Source organism: Chaetodon auriga, chromosome 5 (assembly GCF_051107435.1).
Source record: "Chaetodon auriga isolate fChaAug3 chromosome 5, fChaAug3.hap1, whole genome shotgun sequence".
Classification (NCBI taxonomy): domain Eukaryota; kingdom Metazoa; phylum Chordata; class Actinopteri; order Chaetodontiformes; family Chaetodontidae; genus Chaetodon; species Chaetodon auriga.
In genome coordinates this window covers 14,212,394-14,235,540 of record NC_135078.1, presented here as the reverse complement: position 1 = coordinate 14,235,540, position 23,147 = coordinate 14,212,394, and the positions used below count along the sequence as shown (strand labels likewise).

The 23,147-nt window shown below is 43.7% G+C and overlaps 1 protein-coding gene across 1 annotated transcript; it reads right to left on the bottom strand.

Annotated features, from left to right (window-relative positions):
* Positions 1-28: 28 nt before the first annotated feature.
* Positions 29-22,901, bottom strand: gak (cyclin G associated kinase). The gene is made up of 29 exons (XM_076730803.1): positions 22,553-22,901; positions 19,306-19,367; positions 18,281-18,340; positions 16,968-17,082; positions 16,430-16,572; positions 16,122-16,247; positions 15,381-15,470; positions 14,863-14,998; positions 14,241-14,353; positions 12,079-12,157; positions 10,454-10,571; positions 8,224-8,273; positions 7,947-8,095; positions 7,583-7,705; positions 7,322-7,455; positions 6,967-7,161; positions 6,734-6,851; positions 6,495-6,574; positions 6,132-6,325; positions 5,809-5,970; positions 5,383-5,549; positions 4,959-5,220; positions 4,661-4,855; positions 4,247-4,384; positions 4,029-4,115; positions 3,647-3,901; positions 3,189-3,337; positions 2,697-2,873; positions 29-2,559 (listed from the first exon to the last, which is right to left on the bottom strand). The coding sequence occupies exons 1-29, from the start codon at positions 22,692-22,694 to the stop codon at positions 2,458-2,460; spliced, it is 3,921 nt and encodes a 1,306-aa protein (XP_076586918.1). The 5' UTR covers positions 22,695-22,901; the 3' UTR covers positions 29-2,457.
* Between the last annotated feature and the right edge of the window lie 246 nt (positions 22,902-23,147).

Genomic DNA, 23,147 nt, shown 5'->3' with positions numbered 1-23,147 from the left:
CGTAAATCTTCAAAATAAACACAATGAAACAGATCAAAAGATTTTTTTAATTATTTGTTTTTGCACTGAAATCTACATTCATATTAGTATGATGTAATTTGGTACAGTAAACACTGCCGATGTGGTTTTGCAATCCCTCCTTGTTATACTATGATCATACTGTCAGAGTTTCAACTGAATTTCAAGCATCAGTTGATTAATTTTTTTTTCCTTACTTCAGTTTACTGGCCCCTCGTGTTGGAATTTTAACAAAATGTCAAAATGCAAAACAGAAGCAACAACCTCAGTTCTGCCTTAAGAGGAAAAAAGAAACAAAAAACTAACAACAAAAAGACAGACTGAACAAATGATAAACACATACTACTTAACAACAGAGAGGATATATATTTGTAAAAGCACATTCGTATTAATAATAGATGATTTGGAATGAAAACAGCAACAAACAGACTCACTGTGATCAACCAACTGTGCCTCTTGCACTCAGCACATTCCACTTATATATTATCTGAAAATTTTCACCCGTGCCATTAATATGCATGAATACACGTCATTATAACCCCCAACCCTCCCAAAAAACATCATAATAAATAAGAAAACAGGTGATTTGATTGGTCCATGAGGTAAAATGTGAAATAAAAAATAAAGAAAAAAAGCAAAAAAGACAAGAAAAAAAAAAGTGTCAAAGAGGCTGAAAAAATTAAAGTAAGCGAGAAAAGACTGTGATTGCAGACAAGAAAGCATGATGTCCAACAAGGTTTTCTGACCTTCCCCCTGAAAGACACACATGCACGCACGCATGCATGCATGCAGTGCACATGAAGCTCAATAACAAATCAATTGCCCAGGCTGAAATCTCAGTAAAGCCACTTGATGGATGATATTTCTATATTTACACTGAAGTGATGATTAAGCTCAAAGCTCAGGATGAACACAAATAACACAAGAAAGAGTAAAACCAAATGAAATCACCATATTCTCTTTTCATTCCTTCACTTTGATCTCCTACGCAATGTCAAAAAAAAAAAAAAAAGTCCACTGAATTGGGGCCGCTGGAGCTTCCAGAGACAAAGAGAGGGGTTAATAATGACAGTGATGATGGAGGTGCTCAAAAGCAATGAGCTGTGTGAGCACTGGGAAGGCAGGAAGTCTTCCGCTCAGCGTAATCAGGCAGGTAGACTGATCTGTTTCTGCTACAAGAAAAGAGCACTTCAACAAAAAAAAAGAACCCCCCCCCCCCCCCCTCCCTCCACCCATGTGGACTACCCTGGTTTGAAATCAAACACACACACATACCTCCCGGTGTTTCGAGGTTTGCTGTGGAGGGAACATGCTGTTAGCTACAGAGTATAGCCTGAGTGGGTGGATTTAAAAGAGCACTTCAAATAACGACAGACTGCCCGCTCGGGTTTATATGGGGCTTAAAAACAGGTTCAGCTCCTTCCGGATGTCCGAAGTTTTGGGATGCAGGTTTTAACATCAATCTGAGGAGTGTATGTAGCAGTAACTGTGACGGTAGAAGCAGCACTAGTAGTGTTCAGCAGGCAATAGTCTGGTCTTTCTGGGGAGGAAACGGCTCAAGAGCAAACCCAACCAAGTGTTGATCCCAAAAGGTGCAGCAGTGGCTCTTCAGAGTATTACTGGGTATTATCAACAGATTTACCTTGTTTCAACATCCTGGGGAGGTTTTAATCCTACTTTTGCATTAGAGACAGGATAGAGGGCTTTTTCCTCTTGTCCATTGGTCGCGGTTGGCTGGTACGTGCCAAGATTCATCAGCAATAATTTTTTGAGGCAACAAGCTTAAAAACTTAACATTCAAATGTTTTGCAAACTGGTATGTGGAAAACTTTAAAGCCATGTTCAGTTTTATTTATGTATTTTCTTAACCAGTCAGCTAAATAAATGGCTGTCTGCAAAAGTGCCAGCAAAAGGCACAGCTGACACACTTAGCAGCCAAAAGCTACCGGCGTTTTATTAGTGTAGGGCCATGTCATGTTTTTACTGGAACACTGCTGTCATGGCAAGCAGCTTAGTCATTTTAAAAGTCCTTGTTTGTCTGATTTCTTTTCCACTATCTCTTCTTCATGTGATTGTCACCCATTCCTCCCTCCTGATGTTTGCAGCACCACTCAGGCAGTCGTACAGGTAGGCAGTGAGTTTAAGACCTATCACAATGTTTATTCAACTGGCTCGTTCTGAACCAGTGAGGAGATTTTCACTACAGCTGGACATGAGGCAAAATGTCTTTTTCCATGAGTGTAGAAACAGAAGAAAGTAAAGAAGGACGAAGGGAGTGAAGGGAATGGTAGAGAGGACACCTCTCAGAGGCTCTGTGCCCCCAAAGGCCCAATGTGGGCTCAGTCCTGTCCAATCTGGCCCCGTCTAACCCATGTTTGGTTAGGCCAAATCCAGTCCTGTCTGGTCTGGTCTGGTCTAGCTGGGATCCAGACCAGGGTTTTAGAAGAGTGCTTTGGATCCCTGGTTCTCAAACTCTGACCAGGCGTCGTTCAGTTCCATGAAGATCATCTTAGCGTAATGTTCATAAGGCTTGCCCGTTGCCTGCAGAGTGCATATGTTTACAAATGAATACAGAGCAGTGAAGACGACAGCTGAAATATTTGTAAATTATGCTGAAAATAGCATTTATGATAAACTGCATTCAATTTTGCCTTGTAAAGCAGCATGTTATACTGTACCTTATCTGGATGGACAATGAGCACAGCCTTCCTGTAGTACTTTTTCACCTGCTCAGGTGTCACCAGGTCAGCCATGCCCACAGGCTTCCAGCGGGTTTCACCCTCCCACAGCACCGTGTTCAGGGTTGACAGCAGTGCTCGGATGTTTCGCTCCTTCCCTTCAATCCAGTCCAAAATCTGCAAGATGACAATACAACAAACCTTAACGACCACTACTAAAATGCACCAACACTCGTCAGCACCTGGAGGCTACTTTGTGAGGCACGGCTCTGGGTATCACCTGTCAAAAGGTGCCATGTTGGGTAGATCTAAGCAGTCCTGCTGGCAAGTAATACCACCTGGCTCAAGGGCGCCTCAGGTATGATGGTAATGGGAGAGGCTAGCACTACTCTTTTCACTTTTTCCAACCAGATTCACCCTGCTATTCTAACAATCCAAAGACCCTTCAGTCTGCTTTCAGTGGGTAACATGTACATGCGTTTAATTCATTACCTGTAATTTAAGTGGATCGATGTCTTTTGTGATCTCCTGTCTCCTCATTTCAGCGATGGTCCTTGGTCCCTTCTTATCAGGCCGAGAGGCAAAACCCTGAGTCGACAGCAAGTCCTCAAAATCATCCTCCTTTACTTTCGGCTTGGGGCCTGAGTTACAACACAGCACAGAGAAATGAAGGTCTGATGTGAGGGAATCAAAAGATGCAAATAGACTTAATTAAACGCAAGGAAGCCTGAAGACTGGAGAAATCCATTAAAAACTGAATGGAACTGTCTTGTGCTGAATCAAATTTATTTTTACACAACTCATTCTGCAAAATCAAATTTATTCTTTTGTATTGGTTGAAGACAACCATATTTGAGTAACATTTAAGTGACAATTTTGAAAAATCAAAATATAAAAATGATCCACAACTTGGGTAACTCATCCTTTAGCCTCTACTCAGGGTCTCTTACCAAATCCAGGCCCACGGACTCCTCTCTCCTCTCTCCCACCAATGACACTAGAGAAGTTGAGGTTGTAGTTGGGCTTGGTGGGCTGAGTGCCTGCAGGCTGAGATGCTGGGGGTGCTTTAGGTGTGGAGCCAGATCCTGATCCGGACATCCAAGGTTTGTTCTGGGCTGAGGTGGGTCTTCCAGACTGCCAGGGCTGGGCTTGAGGCTTAGCGGAGGAGGAAGGAGCCTTTGTGCTAAAAGAAGGTCCAGAGGAACCTGCAAGAAACACAGAGGGATGATGGGAACTTGAGTCAAATTTATGAAATTACAATTTCATAAGTGAAGTTTTTCCTCTTTTAAAGGCACCATTACAGACAACTGCATATCTGACCGGGTGTCTTACCTGGTAAATTGGATGCCAGATTTCCCAGGTCAGCAAAAGGATCAAAGGTCTGAGACTTGGCCTTCGACATAGATGGCACACCAGAAGCTGCAGACACAGTAACTGTATGTCAGATAGTATTTTCTGGGTTCATAGTTTCTAAGGCTGCCCACAAAACTGCCAAACCGTAGTGCTCAGTAAACGTTCCGTCAGCCCCTACACAACACTCCTACACCTACCTGTGTTGGTGTGCTTGGGTTTGCTGGTGGTTGTGCTCATGCTAGCGGTGCTGCCAGCTGCCCAGCTGTCCCACCCACCCAGCAGGTCTGGATGGCTGGCTGATGATGTCATCTTAGGGGTATCATTCACTAGCTTATCTGTTAAGACATGAACAACCAAAGTATCACCAGTTAGGTTTGTTTTGCGTGCTGCCATTAGCCACTGCTTGCAGGATATCAACAGAGGGACGAATATGACACCCACACTGTAGATGAGAGGTGATAAGATAAGATTTCAAAATAGTGTAGGGATGTTTGTTGCTGCTGAGCCGGATTATGATGTGTTTAATCAATCATCTTCTCAAAGCAAAAGGTGAGATATGATGAGCAGTGGGATATAACACTGAGTGACACCACAGCAGCCGATGCACTTACTGAGGTTGAAGAGGCTTGTGTTGGAGGCAGGAGTGGGGTTACTGTGAGCTGAGCTGAATCCACTGGTGGCTGAACTATCCGAGCCCAGCAAGTCTCCAAACAGGTCCGGGCCAGAGGCCTGCCTAGACGATCCCACACTGGAGCCAACACCAGAGCCAGACCCCATCCCAAATGGATCAAACAGGTCGCCCATGGCTGCAACACAGACACAGCAAGGGAGGAAAAGATGCATTAAGGATAACTCAAGAGTTTTTAATAATAATAATGCCACCTGCACCTATTCAGTATTGACCCTTACGTTTTGAGTCTGGTGTAGCCCCACTGCTTGGTCCACTGAAGAACAAGTCTTCCTGCACTGCTCCTGTCTGACCAGCAGAGGGTGCAAACAGGTCGTTGAGGAGGTCACTGTTGCTGGATGCAGCTTTCATTCCTCCCTGGGGCCCTTGATGAGGAGCAGTGGAGGAGGTTGAGGATGTGGAAGGAGGTTGAGGGTCAGAGTTCAACCCCAAGAGGTCAGCCGTGTCACTGATAGGAGACTCTTCAGCTGCAGGAGGCGAGGTCTGGGGGGACACCGAGGAACAACAGAAGTGAATGGAATGACGGAGGAAGAAAGTAAATCATTTTGGCTCTACTTCAGAACACAGTCAGGGTGCATGATGAAGGCAGTCATAGCGTATTCATGGCATAATCTGACATAATCAGCCCTCTACGATTTTCCCCACCTGGAAGTCAGCATCAAACAGCTGTTCGCTTGTGTCACGTGACAGTGGCTCCCCACCGGGGGCAGAGTAAGAGTACGACTCTCCTTCCGATTGATCACTCAGATCCTCCTGGTCATTCATGGATCCCCCTCCTTGACTGTCTGGGCCATCCTGAGGGCCACGTACATCTACAAATACGAGAAGATGATCAGAGGAACTCTTACAGCACTTGATGTTACTCTTGAATCAGCGAGAGGGGTGTTAAATGAAGAGGTCAGAGAAGGGTTTATGGTTTGTCTGGGATTAGTGCAGGAAAAAAGTTTCAACACACTTTTTTAGAAAGGAGGACAGTAACCAGAAATCTTTGCTTTGTAAAGCCTTAGATTTCTAGTTAGTGTCAAGCAATTTTAAATCCGAAATATTATCAGGAAATAATAGGGGCAGTACCCTCCCAATCCAGCGTCTGGAAGAAGTTGTTGGCGTTGCTATCGGTGCTGACAGGAGATTCTGGCTCTGCTGCATTGGAGCCTTCTGGGGTCTGTGCCGGCTGGGGCGACTCTGAGTCATAAAAGGCTGAGGAACCTGGCTGACGAGGCAGCTCGGGCTTACCTGGAGTGATCAGAGTTTGATGTTAAGTTTGTATGTACATTTGACTGTCGAAAAACATGCTTTCAATGAGCAGTACAGTAGGTGATCTGAGAGACAGATGGATGGAGACACCCAGCAAACCCCAACACTCCTATTCCTTTGTTTTAGGTAATGTCACCTACCAAATTTACTGAGGATCTCCTGCTGTTCATCACGAGAGGAGAAAAGGATTTTGGGGTTGAGGCCCTTGGTTTGGAAGCCCTCCCAAGGAGGCGTCTTGGTGCTGGGTCTGTCTCGGGGTTCCACCTCGATGTCCAAGTTAACCTGGAACAAGTCTGGGTACTTCTCTTGTATGTCACAGGCATCCAAGTCGTACCTGATGAGGGAACAGGTCAATAGGAAAGAGGAAGTTATGGAGAAAGAGTGAAATAAAACACAACAAATCTGTTGTTGTTGATGTTACTGTGCAGGAAACAAGAAATGTGATGCTTTGAGTGTCAATGATCTTGATTAGTAAATGGCATTTCTCAAAATTTTGGACATACTTGGCAAACTTGACAGTGGTTGCATTTCTGGGGACAAAACCTGTGTGGAACTGGATCTGAAACATCTTCATGGATGCCATCTGAAAAAAAAACAGCATGGCATTTATAGTGTTCTGTCCATATTCACCATTTTTCTTGTATCTGTTCGAAAACTGTTGAGATACAGAACATGCTAACAACTGATCTGTGCAGCACTTAACCTTGTATGTATGTGTGTGTGTGTGTGTGTGTGTGTATACCTTGGCCTGCAGGCGTCCACCCAGTGTAGATCTAGCATGATAGATCACCACCAGTACGTCTCCCTGGACTGTCACATTGAGGGGAATCTCTGCTCTCCCGTCCTCCATCTTAAAATCCCTGGAAAGAGTGAAAAAGTGTAAGAGAGAGGATGAATAACTGAAATAGCAACAGTTTTTTTACTCCTTTTATCCAGGAACAGCTAAAAGACATTCTTGTGTGTGTCTCAACTTACTTCATCTTGTCATACTCCTGTGATGTGGTGAGGACTCTCTCGTCTCCTACATAAACTTCGCAGAACGGCCTGCATCCATTACGCTGCTTGTTGAAGAGCGGCACGGGTGTCATGATGATGGAGCGAATTATTATGGGTTTGCTGTGGGGGATGATGGGCTCCTCTGCCATCATGTCACACATATACTCTATATACCTGCAACAATTAAAATCAGGATCACGATCAGAAGGTAAAAGCTTGAAACGAACACCAGAAATCCTTTAAGGTCTGTTGAGGATCTAGTCCTTGACTCTAGGGTCGAATCCATGAATCCACAAATCAACCTCCTCTTCTACAGCTGATATTTTGCATTTACCTCTTGTGTGAGGGTGCTATGCCAGGTGGGCAGCGCTTCATTGAGAACATGTAGACAGCTGCCTCGGCTGTGGTGAAAAGGCGACAGAAACACAGGAAAGAGCAAACTGCCACCGCTGACGCTGCTCTGCCATCCTACAGAAAGAAAAGGCGAAGGAAGCATTTAAAGATATTGCAGGTGTCCCATTTTTCTCTTTATCATCTACTTATGTCAGGGGCTTGACTTCCTCTCATCCCATCTGAGCATGCAAGAAGTACTTACCAGACAGTGTACTATACAGATGTTCCTCTGGTCTTGTTTGAGCCATAGATGCATGTTCTTACAGACACTGTAGAGACTGCGGAGGTTGGGAGCACGACGCACCTGCCAGTTACACTCTGAAACCTACACACACACCCACATGCACAAACACACATACCTGAATACAAGAATCCAGTGCAGCTGCACAAAGGAAACTGAAAGAATAGCCTTACTTCAGAGCAAAATACAGTAACAATAATACAACTATGTAAGTCAGCACCAAATAGAGAAAAACATGACTGACACTGTGGCTGAGTAAATACACTATCCACTCACAGCAATGGCTGACATTGAGAGAGGGGGGACACAAACACACACTTCATACCCTGTTGTGGAATCGAGAAGGCCTGTATGATCGTCTGGAGAGGTTGTAGACAGCATAGTGGCCAGCATGACGTGAATCAAGGAACAGGCGGACGTCCTCAATATTGTTCTTTATTGCTGACTCCACCCCCTCTGCTGGGAAAGACATGACTACACACACACACATAAACACACACACACACACACACACAAACAAATACAAAGAAACATGTGTAACTTACATCAAAGGTTTATCTCTTCCTAAAAAAATCAGCAGCCAATGAGGGTGTAATGCATACCTGCTATTCTGGAGGTGATGTATGAAATATCAAGGTCCCCTTTGGCATAGCTGGAAGAGAAATTGCAAGTACACTTATAAAAGGAGCTTGTATACAACATAACAGGGAGGAAAAAAGAAATCACAACATGAAAAAAAACATCCTGGTAATGCAAACTGGTTCAGAAACAAGAAAGCTTTGTATTATGATATACTAAACTACAATGTTGCAGGATGGAGAGGTCCAATGCCTGAATGGGCATTTCTCGCCAGGCTACCACACAATACAGAATTTTTAAACAGCCTTGATAAAGGCTGTCCCACAAACATGCAAATTAGACTAAATAAATCCCCCAGTATATCCTTCCTCTGAGTCTTTAATGTAGCACATGCATCTGGCAAACCCTTGGTGTTATATCATTGGCACTTCATTGATGTAGAAAGGCTGGATTTTACAGCAAAAGCGATGTAATATGCTTCCCATTCAAAATTAAAATTTAGTACACACACACACACACACACACACACACAAAACTGTAAATGACAAATAAATATCTATATACACCGATGACACTCAATTTTATCTGTATGCTGTCAGGACAGACAGGTGATGCTGGTTAGGACACAGACGTAGCTGAAATGGTGATTTAGTAAGCAGTGGAGCCATATTAAAACCTTCAAACTACCTCTAATGTATTCATTCATTCAATCATTCACACAGGCCTGTGATTCCCAACTGGGTGTACTTGCACACCAGGTACTTCTGAAGTTGCATGGGGGTACATATAAAGACTGTAGCTTGACTAAGTCGGAAAAAAAAAAAATAATAATAATAACTCAAGTAAGGGTACTCAAGTAGCCTTACTTGAATTTTTCTTACAGGGCTGTCTGAAAAAAAGGCTGAGAAACACTGATGTAGACTTACAAATGACACATGCACATGATATGATGGCTATAACAAGGGCAACTAAATGAAGCCAGCGGTTTTAACAGACCAGAGGGATGTTGCATTTGCACTGCTTTCTGGTATTTAGCTTTACAAAGACGACATGATGCAGGGGCTGTAATGAGGCTATTACCACCAGCATGTCTGTCATTCGCTGATGAGTAATTTTCTAATCACTCCCCTCTTCCATTCACCCCTAAAACGATGCTCATTCGTCCATTCATGTCACACTCGGCATTCATTCAACTGAATTATTGAATGTGCGATGTTAGGATCAGCAAGCTGTGATGACGGACACAGCACGGCAAATGGCTTAGTAGGCTTTTTATTCCTCTAAATCAAACACAAACTACAGGAGCACACAGAGCAACACATGAGCTGACGCACTTCACCGACCCATATTTACCTTGGGTTGCTAGGTGATGGACACATAGTGGGACCATGAGGGATTGGGACAGAGAAAGGAAACAACAAAAAATAAACAAAACGAGCAAACAAATGGAACAAACCGATGATAGGATAACCAAATGAAACATCAGAACTTTGGGTGTGGATAGAGCGGCTACTGAAGGAACACTTTGCTTATTTTCAACCCTTTCAAACGCATCAGCCACAGAGGCCGCCTGTCGACTACATCAACAATGACTGGTGTTGCTGAAAGAACTACAATTGGAGATAACCTGAAATAAAGTTTGCCTTTTGCTGGGAGATTCGTAAATGCCATCAGAGCAGAAAACCACTGGAAAGCAGCAAAATGTTCCTTTGATAAGGTAAATCTGGGGTATGAGTATGAATGGTTACATAGACAGTTTGCAGTATGCAGTCACCTACATTTACTTCTGGTTGATGCAACTCTAATGACACACGATGACTGACAATCAGTAATGTTTAGAAAGCTGCTATGCCATTTGGTGGATGCCTGAATTGAGCATACGCATACGTTCAGTACAGTACATTTACAGTTTTCTCGGATTCTTTCCACATCATCAAAATTGTGATGACTACCAAAGGTGATGCGGTGGTGGAACTGTGTAGGTTAAACAAGAAATAAGTAGGCATTTGTGAAGTGACAGCAGCCAGTGCAAAATGTGAAAAGTTGACTCCATCAGTTAACAAACAAACAAACATAATAGGAGTCATGAAATCAATTCAGCACACATGCTATGCCAGATGAGGAAAAACTGTCACGATGCACAAATAAAGCACAATCAGTGCTCACTGAACTGTCATGACAACTGAAACATGTACACCTGAAAATGGAATATGACAAAACAATAATCACGGTATCAAGGCTGGAGCACCTTACCTGGCTACAGACTGGATGACCTTAGAGGAAGTGTCTTTTATGTTGGTCAGAAAGCGCTCTGTTCCTCCACGTAAGATATCCAGGAGGCCGCTGCCCGCCTGATCAGGATCGTACACACCTGTGGGTGTGATAGAAATATGACACATTTGCAGACAAGCAATCCAAAGGGATTGTTTGCTGTACTTTGAGGTAAATGCATCAGATAAAATCAGTTTCTCCCAGCTGCCCGCCGGCTCCGGGCAGAGGGCTCAGATCGACTCAACATCATTTATTGCTCAGGCCGGATAGTTTGAATGGACGGGAGGACTGGAGTTACTCCTCAGAGGAAACAGCAAACATACTCTGCCTTTCGACAGATGGCTGACTGGCTGTGTAGAAATCCTCTTAATGGACGGTATGCAGCCTGCGTGTGGGTGTGCATGGCTGTTTGCGTGTATAGGTGGGAAAATGACAAGCCTATAATGCTCATTTAGAGAAAAGGTGCAGATTAACAAAAGAAATCAGATCAGATTGTGCTCTTAAAAATCTTAATTCAAATAACCCCAAAACAGATTTGCTTGCACGCTTTGCTTCAGTCTGCTTCAGACATACTGTCGGGTGTGAAATCACCAAAAGTCATTGTGCCAAATACCAATATGTGGTCTGTGGCTGTCCGGTTTGTTTTCTCGAGCACCCTCTGCTTTGGCAGGCAATCAATCCTGTGCTTCATCCTTTCTATTCTGCTGCAGACCAATACTAAAAGCAACTTACGAACTCAGGCTTCTGCTCAGGATCAGTCGAGGTTAGTGGGTTACAGTGTGACTAGAGTATTATGTGCAGGCTTTGAAGCAGTAACACAATGACCAAGTAGACAAAATGACAGAGAAATGAAACTGAAAGGAAGAAACTTCACCATTTTGGGATATTTCCTTACATATCTATCATGATTTAATGGAATGCAAATGTTCTGCTACTGAATGCAGAGTAGGTGGGATTTTTCCCCCTATAACAGACACAGGTGCCTCTCTTAGGTAGTATATGTGATGGCAAACTATTGGGGGACATGATTTGTCTATACATTGTGGATTTCCTTTGAATATACTGTGATTTTCGTTATGTGGCGTTTGTAAATATTAACACGGGTGCACTTTGTTGTTACCATTTGATCGATGATCATGTGCAACCTCTGCTTGCACGATGCATTATTGTATTGAAGACAACAACTCTGAATTTGTCAGTCTGAGGAGGAGCCTTGTGTTCACAGCATTAAAATCCTTCTACAGGAGCTGCGTGGTGTGTGGGTGGTGTGTGGGTGGTGTGTGAGAGTGTGTGTACACTTGTGTGAATATGTGTTTCTGGCTGACGGAGAATTACTATACGGGTTATGAAAAAAAGTCTTTCTCAATCACACCTCAAAGGCACAATTTATCGGGCAGCTCTATGGCTGTTATTAAGTATTAACATGAGTTATTTCATTGGAGTGCAGCATAACAAATTGATGGAAATGCTTGGGGTCCCTTATGAGCTTATGGGCTGTTCTTCAGCAAATCAATGAGCTGTTCAAATTTCATTTTTAAAAACAGGTCAACAAAAACGAAGCTGCGAACCCTCCACAGAAAGCATAACAATGGCAGGCAAACGTTTACCTGCGCTGTTGTGGACGTTGTGGATCTGCATGGGCGGCTGGGCTCCGTTGTTGCCAAAGCCTCCGTTCTGCTCCAGCAGCTGCAGACATTCATAGCCGTCAAACACTGGACGCCAACAGTAGTACGCAGTCAACATTGTAACAGGTAGGTCAACAAAATGGAAGCTAAGCTGACCAAAAAAACAAACAAAAAAACGTCCTATGGCCTAAAGATACGAACGAGGAGCAGCAACCAAAAAGAGTTTAACAGAGAGAGAAAAGAAAATCACCAGAAAAACAAACATAATCCTTTGAAATGGAAAAAAAAATGTCATCTACAAAAAAAACCTTTGCCAACAAAGAATAAAAATAGAGACCGTCAGAGGACCACAAACAGAGGAACAGAAAAAGAGCAACAATCAAATCCTGAGTGTTAAGAGACAAGTCTCGTCCTTAAATGTAAAATCACTTCGACCGAATTCCAAAAAGTCGATTAAAAACAGTTCGCATCAGACGTGCTGGACAGAGTCGTCTTCAGATCAGGACTGTCTGTCTGGGTCTGCGCTGAGGCGTCCAGACAGCCTCTGCGTCTGGGTTTCTGACTTATTTCCCTCTCAGTGTTTCACTTCCATCTCTGCTCCCTTCCTTCATAAGTTTTCTCCTCCTCTCTGCTCCATCTCGCAGGCTGCCTCTCCATATGTCTGTGCTGCGAGAGGAGGAGGAGGAGGAGGAGGATTATACTCTCCTTATGTCCAGCAGAGAAGCCCCTTCTTAACCTTAATCAGATCAGCGATCACCAAATCTGTCTTCACTCTGCACACATTCAGCAGCCTTGTCAGGATTCAGGTTGGTAAGAAATTGGTTGAGAAACAGAAAAACTCTTTGCTCCAGTTTACTTATTTGTTTTGGGGAATTGCATTGACTAAGAATAAGATGGAAAACTCAAGTGTCCGCTGTACTAAAGTGCAGGAAAAACTGATTTTCATACAGTGGTAACAGGCGTATAATTTCCAAAAAAGAGAAAAAATATTTCAAAAATTCTTTTTAACTGTGATGTAAAGAGGATGCACACGCTGGCTCAGATACACATCATTGTGCATCAACACATTGTTGGAAGAAACAACGGTAAACCTGGAGATTTTTGACACTGAAATCAGCTTTACATACTATAAATCACAACTGCGGCTGAGGATTTGGTGATAAGCACCAGGATTTGTGGCTTTGTGCTAAGAATCATAAGAGGCTGCCGCTGCTTAGTTGGTCATGGTCAGCCACCTTGCAGGGTAAAATGCTTTTCTACTCCAAAACCCTGGCTAAAGTCTTAAATCTGATTGTGCTGAATTAGCTACTGTGAGTGGTCGATGAAAAAAAAACCCTGGTCTGCCTTTAGAGTCACGAAACCACTGAAGCGTTGGCATCACTTCATGCTTGTTTTTAATTTCAGTTTCACCCATTTTCCACCTCTATGTGTCTCTTTGGACCCATTACGAGCATGCCAGCTGGGAAGAGAGGAGCCTGGGAAAGAGAATACAGACTCCTTTGAGCCTGCCACTGTGTGTGTGTGTGTGTGTGTGTGTGTGTGTGTGTGTGTGTGTGTGTGTGTCCGGGTTATATGTGAGGCTGAACAAGTGTAACCACATCAGTAATTTGAGGACACCATTACACACACAGCGGAAGGAGCCGTGTGGTCGGCCTGTCAATAGCCTCTTCACAGGCTGGCAGACACTGAGGATGCGTCTCTGTGTCTCAGCCAATCGACTTGTTTATTCTGAAATGCACTTGGCCAAAGTTGTCACCTACTGAACATTGATGCTCGACGCAGAAGCCACTTTAGACCGAGATGAGAGAAACTTGTGACCCACCCCTGCTCATTAATAGAATGGAAAGTCTTAAACGAATCAACTACTGTATCAAATCTATTTTTATGAGGAAGGAGAAACAAGGTCTTCACGGCGGGAGACGCCTTCAAATGCATTTCCCCTTGTCTCTTGGCTAAGAGCGTAGACTCATTTAACAGGTACAGCCATAATTTAGCTCCATCTATCTGTTTGTTTTCACCTCAGTCACGAAACCAACAAGCGCAGCGCGTCACCAAACATGTCTAGGTGCTAAACACAGCACAGTTTTACTGTAGTACCACTTCTTAAATCTAACGCGGTGGAACACTAACGTGTGTACACCCACCTCTGTGATGGGGGACTTAGGGTTGACATTGCGTGCTGCTGCTATCTCCTGGAGCTGGTTGACCAACTCTGTAATGGAGAGACGTTCCTCCGGGTTCACCTTCAACATGGAACCTGGACAGAAGGAGGAGGAGGAGGAGGAGGGGATTCATACAGGAGGCAATTCATGCGGAAGACAACAATACTACCTAAACTATGGAAATAAAGGGTGCATATGATTAATTAGTAACAATCTGTCAGTAGTCACATGCCCAACAACCAAGGTAAACACTATTTAAATTCATAGATGTTTTTTTGGGTTAATTATCAGATTTTAGGGTCCCTGTGTGCAGGAAAAGGACAGACTTGACTTGACCACCAGGTGGAGCTGTTTAACCTAATTAGATAAGCTTTAAACAAGGTGCAGGTAGTGCGGCCATGGTATTTGTCTCCGCCGTGTCTGTATGGACGTTATGTTAAGAAGTTCAATCCTAAACATATTTCTGGTTGGTTAAACTGACAGTAAATTTGAGCCGTGGTGACAGCTGTGACTTATAGGTGACAAGAACAGAAGAAACCTGGAGGGACAGATGAAAAACAGACAGTCAGGCAGAAAGAAGCAGACGCAGAGCGAAGGTACGTACGTATGAGGTTGTGATACACAGTGTATTTGACGTCGTTCTGAGGGATGGAGTATTTTCCATTGACGATCTGCAGCTTGGCCCCCTCCTCGAATGGGTGCTGCTTAAAACACAACAGGTAGAGGATGCATCCTAGGGCCTGCGTGGGAGAGAGGAGAAAACAAAGACCACGATAAACTCTAAAGCAAAGAACAGAAAAGAAAATGATGTGTGAGTGTAATGACTCTTAATAATCAGCTTCAACAGGCTTTGTGGAAGCCGTTGTGTTTCTGTTGTGCGTCTTGTATGACAAGTCACTGTTGTTATTTTGCCTCTGTTAAAGGAAATACCTATTATATAGAGCCTGAAAACATGAAACAGCATTTTCCCAGACAGAAGAATAACATGAATTTCTAGTTTAAAAACTGTCTCTTCTACAGACATTAGCTTGGCTGTAAGAACAGGAAACTCTTAACCACGACTGGTCCTGCATGAGCTGTGACATCGGGGGGGCGGACAATAAAAAAGGTAAAAGCTCTCACCCAGATGTCCTGTTTCTCATTGATGGGGAAGTTGGAGTAGAGGTCGATCATCTCCGGTGTTCGGTACGCTGGAGTGGTGTTCCTTGTGATCTACACACGCACAAAAAAAAAAAACACAAACTAAACACACAAACACAACTGCAGTGGATAAAACCTGAGCTAAGCGCACAGCTATCGTCAACTGCCGGTCTGCTGTCTGAAAGACGTGTATGAAATTAAGAAAAAGCTTTGAGGAAAACCATCTTTTTCTGATTATTCGTCATGAAAAGGACACAGTGTTACTTGTCCCCACAGAGGGTTAATCGTGCTTTCAGGAACAAATTATTCCCATCGAAACTAAACAGCTGTCACACAGGTCATTACACTGAGAAACCAGCTTCACTGGGGACCCACATACTGAGGTCATCCATGGCAAAGCTCCTGTGTGTGTGTGGGTGTGTGTGTGTGTCTCTGTGATTATGGCATAAATATAATTAACCTGATTGATCAGCGCTTCCTGGACCTCTAGCTGTTAATTCAATCAAAGGGTTCTGGTTCCTGCCCAACACCATGACGCCAGTATTGCCACTGATCCACTGTGAACCTGAATGTTTGTTCCTTTTCCTCTCAGCAGAGAATATAAGATGCATTCATGGAAAACTGGCTGAAATTCGGATTTCAATGTATTGCATAAGGATAACACTGTGGAGATGAACCTTAACTGATGTTTGTGTGTGTGTGTGTGTGAGTGAGTGAGTGTACCTCATCCTCCACCATGGACCTCTTCTGTGCCGACCAGCTGTAGTCGGGGTAATGTGACACTGTGGTGGCGCTGCCAAAGTCACAGAGCTTGATGGTGCCCTGGTTACTAATCAAGAGGTTCTCAATCTGCAACACATCAAGAAAGCAGCGGGTTAGCACATCAGTCAATACATATTTAATTAGTACTCATAACAGCCCCTAATTTGAAGTCGTGCTTTAAATTGCAGTATCTTATTCAAAATGTAGTCGTTGAGGTGCTTCACTCATATTGCGGACACTTCATCATCGACTGCCACGCCATGACAAACCTTGAGGTCTCTGTGTATGATCGGAGGCTTCTGCTTGTGCATGTGCTGCACGGCGCGGCACGTCTGGTAGAGGATTTTCAGCACGGTGTCACATGACAGAGGAGCCCGCTGCTCTACTCGCTTTATAAACTCCACCAGCTGACCTGAGGCAGGAGAGATACAGACAGATGAATGAATGAAAACCCACCAGTCAGCACCCACATGCCTTTTTTTGCAGGAAGCTACGTAAGATATGAGACGCTAATACCTCATTTTCAAGGGTAAGTAGAGAGTGGCTTACAATGCTGGATGAAAACAAAGTCTGTTGTAGATGAACAGTCAGACTGAACAGAAAGGAAGTAGAGCAGGAAGTGGAAAGGCTGCAGACGGGAAGTCGTTTCATCACGAGGGTCATGAGAGTTAGTTGGAAATGGATCTGACAACTCAGATGTACTGCAATTCAGTTTGATGACTGAGTAAGTACTGATTCAGTGGTGAAGAAATCAAAAGAGGTTCAGACAGAGGAGAAGTCTGTGTGTGCAGGAAAGTGTGAATTTACCTTTACACAACTCGGTGAGGATCAGGAACTCGGCCTGTCCGGTGTCTGACTCCTCCTTACTGATGGAGGCGGCAGAGCAGAACTGAACCATGTTGGGATGACCCGACAGCTTTTTCTATAGAGCAGGCAGGTCAAGGAGCATGCAGCAAAAAAACACGACTGAGGCGTCCAGCCTGGCTTCAGGTCAGTCATTTCCCTGGCCACAAAGACGGTAGATTCACCTGTGGCTTGTTTAGCCTCCTCAGGGTGTTTTGGATGACAAAAATCATTGGTCACTGCAGAAATCTAAACCAAAACCAAAAAAGAGTGATTGCTATTCTGAAACTGTGCTGTAGTGTGCTGGACAAACAGTGCAAGCAGGAAGAGATTATGGCTGGGTGATGGGAAGAATTCACTTCATTTTTCTGCCTCGTCAGCATTCAAGGCTTTAGTTCTAAAGCAAAATGTTGCAACAGAACCAGGAACACAGTGCGTCATTTACAAATGGCCTGTGACTCCACAACGTGCTATTTGGCGTGAAACAACTATTGCCCAACTGCACAGGAGATGTCCCAGCTTTTCTAGCTGCCGGCCAAAAGGTTTGTCAGTTCCCTCCACAGACAGTTCTCTCACGGATGAAAACTGGAACTGAGACACTGAGCTTCAATGGATGCTTCACTGCATTTACTTCATTCCTCATGGCAGCCACTGCATAGCACATCTGTGTAGGGCTGTGTCATAGGATGACACATATTGTGTGATGATGGAAAAGCATCTATCCTTTCATGTTATGCTCTGCACGGCACTATTTGTCATCACTTGGATGATGCTATGCCTTCTTCCACACGGCGTGGAAGCAGGCAGGAAATCAGCATGAAGGCAACACAAACAAACAAACAAACACGGAGCCCTGCAACTGTGAATGAAACACAGTGAGAATTATGCGTTTTCTGCCCCGCTCATCCCTTCCTCTCGAACAAGAAACACAGCACAGTGCTTTAGACAAATGACAGGCTTTTAAGGACACAACCACATAAGACACAGCACTCTGTGTTTGTGAAACCACAGTGCTAATACAAATCTAAGCACTGTAAATACATATTAGTTGCACATTCTGGCATTGTGTGGCCCTGCCAATAAAATAAAAGTCATCTATTAATGACAGTAAGCAATGCTGGAGGCACATTCCACACTCTTGTGAAGTCATGGGTTAGAGTTTAACTTGCCTTTGTCACATGTCATCCTTTACTATGTGCCAAAATAGAACTGGCCCTCACTGAGGATAAGAAAGAAAACCTGTCTTTTCATGAGGGTCTGGAAGCAATAAAGGATACCATGAAGCAGACTTCTTGTATGATTTCCTTGTTCTTCTCTTCTTCATTGGACAGTAGCCTCTGAAACAAATGCACACACACACACACACACACACACATACACTTGACCATTGGGTTGTCGCTGTTCTGTGATCAGGTGACACTTCATCTTTTTATGAAATACACTTAAGAGGTCTGAACCAGCATACTGCATCAATAAACAGGCTATATAGTGTTTGCTGTGAACATGAGAAAACTGATTTCGATGCCAGATCAAACAGGATAGGGGAATCTATTGGGAGAAACTGACTATAATACTCACAATTATGTTTTCATTAGTGTATGATCACCTGAAAATAACAACTGTTGTGTTTTCATTACCTTAGAGCCCAACATTTCTAAAGAGGGACAGAGTCCTCTATGGTGCACCGCCATGTTTCTAAAGCCAAACACTGGCTCTAAAGAGGGCCTCTTGTGTTTTTTTGACCATCTTAGGGGTGAGTGAGGCAAAGACTATTCAGCTGGTTGCAAATCTGCAACCTCACTGCTGGACACCACTAAATCCTACACACTGGACCTTTAATGTCTGATCTTTTGAAATAACAACACAGAGCATCTTAACCCTACATAGTTCAGTGGTACGCTTACAACATGGACAGAATAATAAAGTATGAGCAGATGGTCCCACATAATCAAAACTGTGCTAGATTTCTTTGACACTTGTCGGTCTCCAAATAACAGCCTGCTCAAGGAACGTTTCGTCAGCAGTACGATCGACGGCACAGCAGCAGAAGCAGCTGCCCGCATTCGTACATCCTAGCCCTTTAACAGTTCAATAATACTGTGAAGGGTCACACCAACTTGGATTTTAACGTACAGTCATATGTAATAACATGGTGCATACTGCATTCTAGGTTCAGTGAATCATTTCTAGACATTGCCACAATGAACCAATGGGCAATACTGAGTGGCACAGCAGCGAGTGGCTCCACGTGAAACAAGCAATAACAGGTGAAATGTTCTGAGCGGGTTCACCTGTATCTTACCTTGAGGGCATAGTCTTTACCACTGCCCATGTCCTGGGCTTCATACACAAAGGCAAATCCACCTGAGAAAAAAAGAGAGCACAACCAGGGCGTCATTTACGGGGAACAGCACATGCACTCTGAAGCTATGAAACACATCATCATCAATCAGCTGTTAAAAGACAAAGGGGTCAAAAATAAAGGGAACATATCTGAGAGACACATCCGACAGCTGATCTTTAATTGCACTCGTGTACAGAACACCAGACAACCCGTTTCATTCCACAGGAAACTGAATTCATTTAGTTTTTATCTTGTGACCACTGAGAGCCCTCAAACCTCCAGCAACGCCCTGCTCCACACACCCATGAACACTTAAACATGGCAGCTGCCAAGAATAACCACAGCCTTATCTGCTCGCCACTGAACAGCCAATTTAAGCGCCATGCCCAAGAACACTACAGGAAAACGTTCTGTCACAAGCTCACGTCTGGAACTTTTGGACCACCGCTGAGTGTAAAAACCATTTGACTGAACGTGTGGCTGAAAGCTGAACTGGAGCTTGTAAGGGCACTGCTGCAGTAATAATTATACAGCTAGTGGGGAGAAAGGAGAATCAGTTGGCCTGGAAGGATGTTCTGTGACGTTTGGCTGAAAAACATACAGCTGGACATACTTTTATAGACGTCACATACGTTTCTATAGAACGGCACCACACCGCTCTAAGTCTAATTACAGTTCTACAAATCAGTGCTACTGAGAGCCCAGAGCTTAACATGGGCCCTTGGTCTGTGTGCTGCTGCAACATGAGAATCATTACAGTAACTACAAATACATAATCAGAAGTAATTCCTATCCATCAATACACCATCATTCACTTCTTGCAGTAAATCAATTGTTGGGTTTGTCTTGTGCTCACAAGAAAATGTATTTAGCAAGTCACAGTCCAAACAAGGCCACGGGGAGGTTGCCATAGTGATGAGTAAATCAACGACCAGCCTTACTTTGCTGTGTGAAAACCAGAATGAAGGGAAGATTGGGAAGATTGCCCACCCTGATGGTCACACTTGACCTCATGCCTTAAGCATGAAATATCAAGAGTTTACCTGCATTTTAAGCTCATTACCTGAACTTTAGACTACTTTAGCACAAGGCATAGCCAGCTATCAAACCAGTACATCCTTTACTGTCTATTACAGCAGCATTTATATGCAGAGGCAGTGAAATTGCTTGAAGAGCGCACACCCTTCCCTGCAGGGATCACATGCCTTCCTCTGTTTTGTGCTGGCACAAGGCAACTCGAAAGGCTCCATTTACTGAGCTCCAATTCCCAATCCATTCATAATATAAATTAATTCATGAAAATGGGGGTAGAGATCCTACTCCATCATACCAAAACTTATTAAATTTTACTTGGGTATAATCTTTGCACTTGTATTAAGTACTTACAGGCATACATAAGGAATGAAGCACGGCTTAGCCACTCTAGCTCTGAATAAAGAGACCTCTCTTATCTTCTGTCAACCTGCTCAGAGGAGATCACAAAAGCCTAAAGAAAGGAAAGGCCATCCAGCTGCCACAGTTACAGAAAACCTGTTTAGCTATTTGAAGATGTGATCTCTGCCTCACTAACCTGAAGAGGACAGAGTCTTCCTCTTCAGGTTGTGTAACTGAGCTCATGGTGACAGTCACCGCTTGTGTGGTGACTCTTTCTTTCATGACCAACACAGCAGAGCGGTTTCTCAAATTGATCCGAGAGTAATATGTGGCTACTCAAGTACATCCTTGTGGAATGACTGTTGTCTATCTGCCCACGTGGCTGGCACAGCAGACAGACAAACTAGTCACGACTCTAAAAAAAACAGAACAGCCGTTCATTGTGTTCGCTCACGAAAGATCTTGGTGAGGAAACACAACAGAGACACTTCTCAAACAGCAGGATGCTTGTAAAGGGCAGAGGTTGGTGTAAAGCGATCTTGATTCTTACCATCTGCTACAACAAGTACTTTAAGACAATACAAGCCTGATTCCAACAAAGTTGGGATGCTGTGAAAAAACACATTAAAAATAAAATGCAATCATTTTCATTTCCACCCGTGTTTACCGACAACGGTTTTACAAAGTGTTCCCGAGCCCCTGTAGTAACATCCTCTACACAATCATGTGTTCACAAAGTGGTGAACTTAATCAGGGTTGTGACGAACCATATATGATATTATAGAGAGGCTGTCTGGCTGCTTTGCAACAAGATCAAGAATCCCCGATCAGTGCCACAAAGAAGAAGCCTGATCTGTGGATTCACAAATGTCCTCTGATCAGACACAGATGTGTTGTTGCATACAAATAAGCTGGTATAGATTCAATCTCTGACACCTTATTATTACCTTATTATAAACCACATTTGCTGAAATGAGCATTTCCTTATAATTTTGCAGCAACTGATGAGGAGACAATAGGAGACTTGTGTTTTTTAAGCTTACATATGTATATATATAAGATAATGTATCTTCAACTTGCTCAAGAAAACTAAATATCAAACATAATGCACAAAGACAATCATATTCATAAGGGTCATGTGGACAAAAAAAACACTTTCCTGATGCTGACTTTTCAAGGACCAAATTGGGAATTTAAAAACCAGGTTTCATCAACACATCGCCTCTTTTCTTGTCCACCTGTCTTTCTTTCGCAGCCCTAGTTAGAAACACGTGAATAAATGTTTCACAAACGGAGGGATCAGTGAGGAAGGTGTACTAACGTCACAAGAGAGGATCCCGCAAAGCTCTGCAGATGCTTAGACTGGGCTGTTTGTGTAAATAACATCAAATAATGAGTCCTTGACGTTCCCTGTTGAGTAAGAGGTTTTGGTAACAACACAGTCATCGGTGATTTTTCCATTCAGTCCCGGTATGCCTTCCTGGCCCCTCTATTATGATCTAACTTAATGGTGATCTGTACGGTAACGTTACAGTTGAACAAGAAAAGATGGTAACGCACAAGACAAGCTCAAAGTTAAAGCTGTCTTTGTGTCACCTCCACACATCCCAAACTGGAAAGCGATCTAATGCTTACTAGACACAGACGAAACCAAATTATCAGCCGGTGTTAACTTGGTGACTCATAGCTCTGCAGCTGTAATCGCTTTTATCATAGAGTCGAAGTATGTCAGCCAAGCTAGCCTCTTAGCTCGTTCAGCTAGCTAGCATGCCTAACCGCCGAGGACGTTATCTCCAACATTTCTCGTGGTGGTAACGTTACACCATCTCACCTTCCGCGATCACTCTCCTGATCCTCAGTTTCATGTCACCGAGCTCAACGACCTGCCCGACGAAATCATTCTGGTCCCGGCTGGCTGCCCCGGACGAGCCGGGCCCGGCTAGGAAATCCAGTGCCGACTGGAACAGGGACATTTTCTCCAGCGCCCTGCTTCAGGCTCACAGAGGCCGGCTCCAGGTGAGGGAATGTGGCGTTTAAATCCCAGCAGGCTCAGCAGAAACACTCTTCGGCAGTTTACTCTGTTATAAAGGCTTACAAACAGGCGATGTTATCCTTTCACTGGAAGCAAACATCCTCTTCCTGCTGCTAGGCTGACGAGGCCGCCACCATCTCCATTGCTGACTTCCGTGAAGGGTGATGACGTCAGGACACGATTCAGTCATGTGATGACGAAAAAAACCGACGAAACAAAAAAACGACGCTTGAAGAAATGTTAGCGTGTCGCAACGTGTTCAAATCGACTGTGACATTAATTTCGTCTCCTGTACATGCTGTTCTATTCTCTTACTATTGTTAAGTGATAGAAAGCGTTGGTACAAGTGCATTAGCATTAATTAATTAAGAGGTTTTTCTAAAATACAGAAAAG